General features: G+C 41.4%; 1 protein-coding gene across 3 annotated transcripts in view; it reads right to left on the bottom strand.

Moving 5' to 3' along the window:
* LOC116219066 (B-cell receptor CD22-like) overlaps positions 1–5,000 on the bottom strand; it is an 11,786-nt gene that overhangs the window by 6,313 nt on the left and 473 nt on the right. The window contains exons 2-4 of one of the 3 annotated variants that reach the window (XR_006151614.1): positions 4,230–4,499; positions 3,702–4,138; positions 3,549–3,583 (exon numbers count right to left, since the gene is read on the bottom strand). The exons of 1 other annotated variant lie outside the window; for it this stretch is intronic. Coding sequence is in view for 1 of the 2 variants with exons in the window: in XM_042703603.1 (XP_042559537.1) it covers positions 3,801–4,138; positions 4,230–4,499 (608 nt within the window). In the remaining variant the exon portion in view is untranslated. Of the gene's footprint in view, positions 1–3,548; positions 3,584–3,700; positions 4,139–4,229; positions 4,500–5,000 lie in introns of those variants that run through there. One more of the 3 variants, XM_042703603.1, reaches the window with a different exon arrangement.

Raw genomic sequence — 5,000 nt, forward strand, 5'->3', positions numbered from 1 at the left:
ATGGCAACAATCAGTAAATTAGACCAAACACAAACTTATGAATGCCTACACAAAATGCCTGTCACATTATATTGTAAATGTAGAATTGTGATTTCTTTGAAATCATGAAATGGCTAGTTTATTCTTAAGCAAATGGGGGTTATGGTTTAAGAAAAAAGCTTCAGAAAAATTACTTTTTTGTGTTAAACTGCAAATTCATGGTATACAGTCTCCCTTAAATGACGTCTTGTGCAGAGAAGTCCATGCATGCAAGACCTTAGCCCTCTGAGGAGTAACACAAGGGAACATAACAGAGCCTCCACTGACCTGCAGAGTCAAGAGTGCCCTCTGCTGGATGTGAAGTATAATGACACAATTAGAATCACATTATATGTCTGCACAGGCAACTCCTCCCCCATCCTAAGCCAACAAATGAACTGAAGAGACTAAAGGCCCTGTTTACCCCTGATGGACTTTTCACTCACTGTGTTTAAATGTGCTCACCGTATTGTAATACAAATAAAGTCACATTAAGATTTGGTAGTGGATTTACGATTCATTAGCATAATTTAAAATAGACTTAGAAATTCTTAAGTTTTAATTCAAGCACATACTGGGACACATGGGACCCATACAAACCAGCACCCTCTCCTAGAACTGTTCAGGAATAAAACATCTCTTATACTTTTGGGTTTCATATGAATGTTGAAAACACTGCATACTGTGGTATAAAAAAGAGGTAAACATTTATATTATAAATGTTTGAATGAGATGAAATAAGAACCTCTGTCCTTTGTCAGAATACAACAGCTATATCCTTGCAAACGTCAAGCAAATGCATGTAGTACTCAGACATGTTAAACCATTTAACATCACTTATATTAGTTGTATAATAATCATACGAGGCAAAATGAACAATGAAAGCAAAATACTGGACCAATATTTCTACTCTATGAGATGCCATTCACCACACAATAGTTTTCATAGAGAAAACAGATTCACACTGAAAGGTTTTATGGCAACTCATGTATCTAGTTTTTCAGGCTCTGATAAAGTGCATCAGGTTGGGTGGTGTTGGGGTTCAGGCTCTGGTAAACTGCATCAGGTTGGGTGGTGTTGGGGTTCAGGCTCTGGTAAACTGCATCAGGTTGGGCGGCGTTGGGGTTCAGGTTCTGGTAAACTGCGACAGGTTGGATGTCAGCCCAGCGGTCAGTATAGTAAAACAAATCCCACACACACGCACACACACACACACGCACACACACACGCACACGCACACGCACACGCACACGCACACGCACACACACGCACACACGCACACACGCACACGCACACACACACACACACACACACACACACACACACACCCACACACACACACACTCACACATATACACACACACCCACACACACACACAGACACTCTCTCACACACACAAACACACAATCTAGCACAAAGAGCGAGCTATGGAAGGAGCTGTGACAGAGATAGAGAGAGAGAAAGAGAGAGAGATAAATACATAGATAGAGAGACAGAGAGAGAGGGAGATAGAGAGATAAATACATAGATAGAGAGACAGAGAGAGAGGGAGATAGAGAGATAAATACATAGATAGACAGACAGAGAGAGAGGGAGATAGAGAGAAAAATGCATAGATAGAGAGACAGAGAGAGAGGGAGATAGAGAGATAAATACATAGATAGAGAGACAGAGAGAGAGGGAGCAAGAGAGAGAAAGACATACACATTACTCATTGCAATGTACATATGAATCATATTACCCAGGTGCACTTTCTAACTTCGTCCACTAGGTGAGAGTAGAGCATTATGGTGCTTCATGATGAAGTTCTGACCACCATACAGGGTGAAACACACACACACACAGACAAGCTCACAAACAGACAGACACACACACACACACACACACACACACACACACACACACACACACACACACACACACACACACACACACACACACACACAGACACACACACACACACACACACACACACATACATCTGTTAGTGTGTGGGGGAGTGGGTTTGTGTGCATGTCTTGAATGAATTTGTCTTCTGCTTTGTGCAGTGAGTTGATGATCATGGATTCTAGGGACATCACATGACAATCATTTGTACTGTGTGGAAATGGAAAATGAGAAAAATACAACACAGAAAAGCAAACAGTGTAATTCATTTTATTTATCAAATACTGGAAAAACAATTATCTATAAAAATTAAGCAAAATTAGAAATATTAATACAACAACTCTTTAAAAGGTAATACAAACACTCTTTAAAACTGGACTCCTACATGGTTCCTATATGTCATGATTATACACTGAGAGAGCGGAGAGCATAGAGCAGAGAGCGTCTATTTAGTAAAATGTACTCCTAAAGCAAAATTAGAAATATTGAAATAGTAATACAATACACAATACGAACACGCTTTAAGACTGGACTCCTATATCAAGCTCGTCTAGAATGTGCAGAATTGGTGATGCTCTCCTCTTCCCCCAGACCACCAGCTGGGTTAGATGAGCTCCCCTAGGCTCTAGTCTCCACACTGCTGTAGATCACAGAGAGCTCCCCCTCTGGTTGGTCAGGAGAACTGCAGGAACACATCAGCACAGTGACCTAGAGCTCAGTACTAAATCATGTTACATTCACAAAATAAAAGATATGTATTACTTAAAATCTCACAATTATGAGATCTGGACAGGATGTGTTGTGTGGAGTTGATCTGTAGTTTACTGTCTCCAGACTTCACTAAGAGCGGTCTGGACAAGACTGTTTCCAGACTCAGTAACTGAACAGATATAAAGACCTGCAGAGCCCTTTCCCCCAATATAGCATTCAATTATGTAGGGAACTTTAATGCATAATGGAGCAGTTACAAACCAAAAGAACATACAAAAATACCAACATAAAAAAGTGATTATGTTGTTTCTAGTCTTTGAAGGTCATAGACCCACCCGTGTGCTGCACCGGCCTTTTGGAACTGGATGCTGGCGTACTGGACATCGTCCCCCTGAGCTCCTGCAGTCTCTCTGGAGCCATGGGGCTGGATGGTGGAGTACTGAACATCATCCTCTGCTCCTCCTGCAGTCTCTCTGGAGCGCTGGGGCTGGATGGTGGAGTACTGAACATCATTCTGATCCAGCTGAGGTGATTACAGTAAGGAAAAGATTCACCTATCATATACACTACCATTTTATACATTAAGACATGGACAACTCACCTGTTTCTTGCTGTCCCCCTGATCTCCTGCAGTCTCTCTGGAGCCATGGGGCTGGTTGGTGGAGTACTGAACATCATCCTCTGCTCCTCCTGCAGTCTCTCTGGAGCCGTGGGGCTGGATGGTGGAGTACTGAGGAACATCCTCTGCTCTTCCTGCAGTCTCTCTGGAGCCGTGGGGCTGGTTGGTGGAGTACTGAACATCATCCTCTGCTCCTCCTCTGCTCTGGAGTTTGATACTGAAACGCTGATGGTCCTGAGAAGACGGATACAGCCTGAGTTAGATGGTGAAGCAAGATGGATGACACCTCACACTGGAGAAAAAGGTGCAGTACCTGATCATCTGGTTTCTTTCTCCTTCTCATTTTCCTGTGAAAGAAGACATTAAAAACATACTATAAGAAACATATGTACATTAAAACAAAAATGAGTAAAATATGCAAGAATGATTTCTTTAAGCCAGAGGATCCGTGTCATATTCACTCACTTCACCCCAACAAAAGCACACAGCAGACACACAAGTCCACAGACAGAGACTGCCACCACAGGAATCAATACAGAGGATTGATCTCCTAAAAGGAACCAATTAGACATGAAGCACAGGAGGAGGACAATCACAAGTTAAATCATCATTGGAGAAACAAGGAGATGCACTGATACCTTCAACTATGACTGAGACAGTAGATGAGTTCCCAGCTCCATATTTATTCCTGGCCTCACAGTAGTACTGTCCTCCATCCTCAGATCTGATGTTAGTGATGCTGTACTGTTGTCCTGATCCTACTGGAGTGGACTCACCCACCTTAAACCAGGTGTAGATCTCCACTGGTGGGTTGGCATCACTGCTGCAGGTCAGATTCACTGAACTGCCCTTGGTTATCACACCTGAAGGTCTAGTGAGGACTGTTGTGTTCTTTAGAGTATCTAAATGGGAAAAAGTAACATAAGTAATCATCAACTTCAAATTACCCCAAATCAACAAACTTGTACATTTTATGTGCGTTTTTATACTAACATATCACTTGGAGAGACACAGCAGGAGAGTCCTGTTGACCAATCCTGTTGGCTGCTTGACAGAGATACTCTCCACGGTCCTCAGAACGGATCTTGTTGAAGATGAGTGTCTTCTCCTTTCCTGACTTCAGTTCTACAGCTCCACTCTTCTTGATCCAGGTGTATGTGTGTACTGGTGGGTCAGCTTCACTCATGCAGGTCAGAGTCACTGTGCTTCCCTCAATCATTTCACCAGATGGATCAGACTCGATTCTTGTGTTCTTTGGAGGATCTGCAAACCATAACAATGTCCATATATAACATGAAATTACAGCTATGCTCCAGTTAACTCAATGTCTTCATCTTTAGTTGCTTCATTAAAAAAACTAGGGCTGGGCAAGTTAACGCGTTATTATCGCGTTAACTCATCAATTATTTAACGCCAACAATTAGTTTATCGCGCATTAACTCATTATTTTGTGGACAGTTTTTATCTTTTTCATAACGAACAGGATAACATTAATGCCCTGGCAGTGTATTTTGTATTTGCTTTGATAACATTGTTTAAGTTGAGATTTACTCTGAATATTTTATTTAACTGCTACTGTATTAAAATGCTGATGTTAAAAGTGTTTGCACAACAAATGTTATGGCACTTTCGTTCATATGGCAGAACATTTAAAATAAAAGTGCGCTATACACTACTTTTGAATTCATTATTGGATTTTGCGTATACAAATGCGATTAATCGTGATAAAATCAGGGAAATCATGCGATTAATCGCGATTCAAAC

The sequence above is a fragment of the Clupea harengus genome, chromosome 24 (assembly GCF_900700415.2).
Source record: "Clupea harengus chromosome 24, Ch_v2.0.2, whole genome shotgun sequence".
In the NCBI taxonomy this organism is placed as follows: domain Eukaryota; kingdom Metazoa; phylum Chordata; class Actinopteri; order Clupeiformes; family Clupeidae; genus Clupea; species Clupea harengus.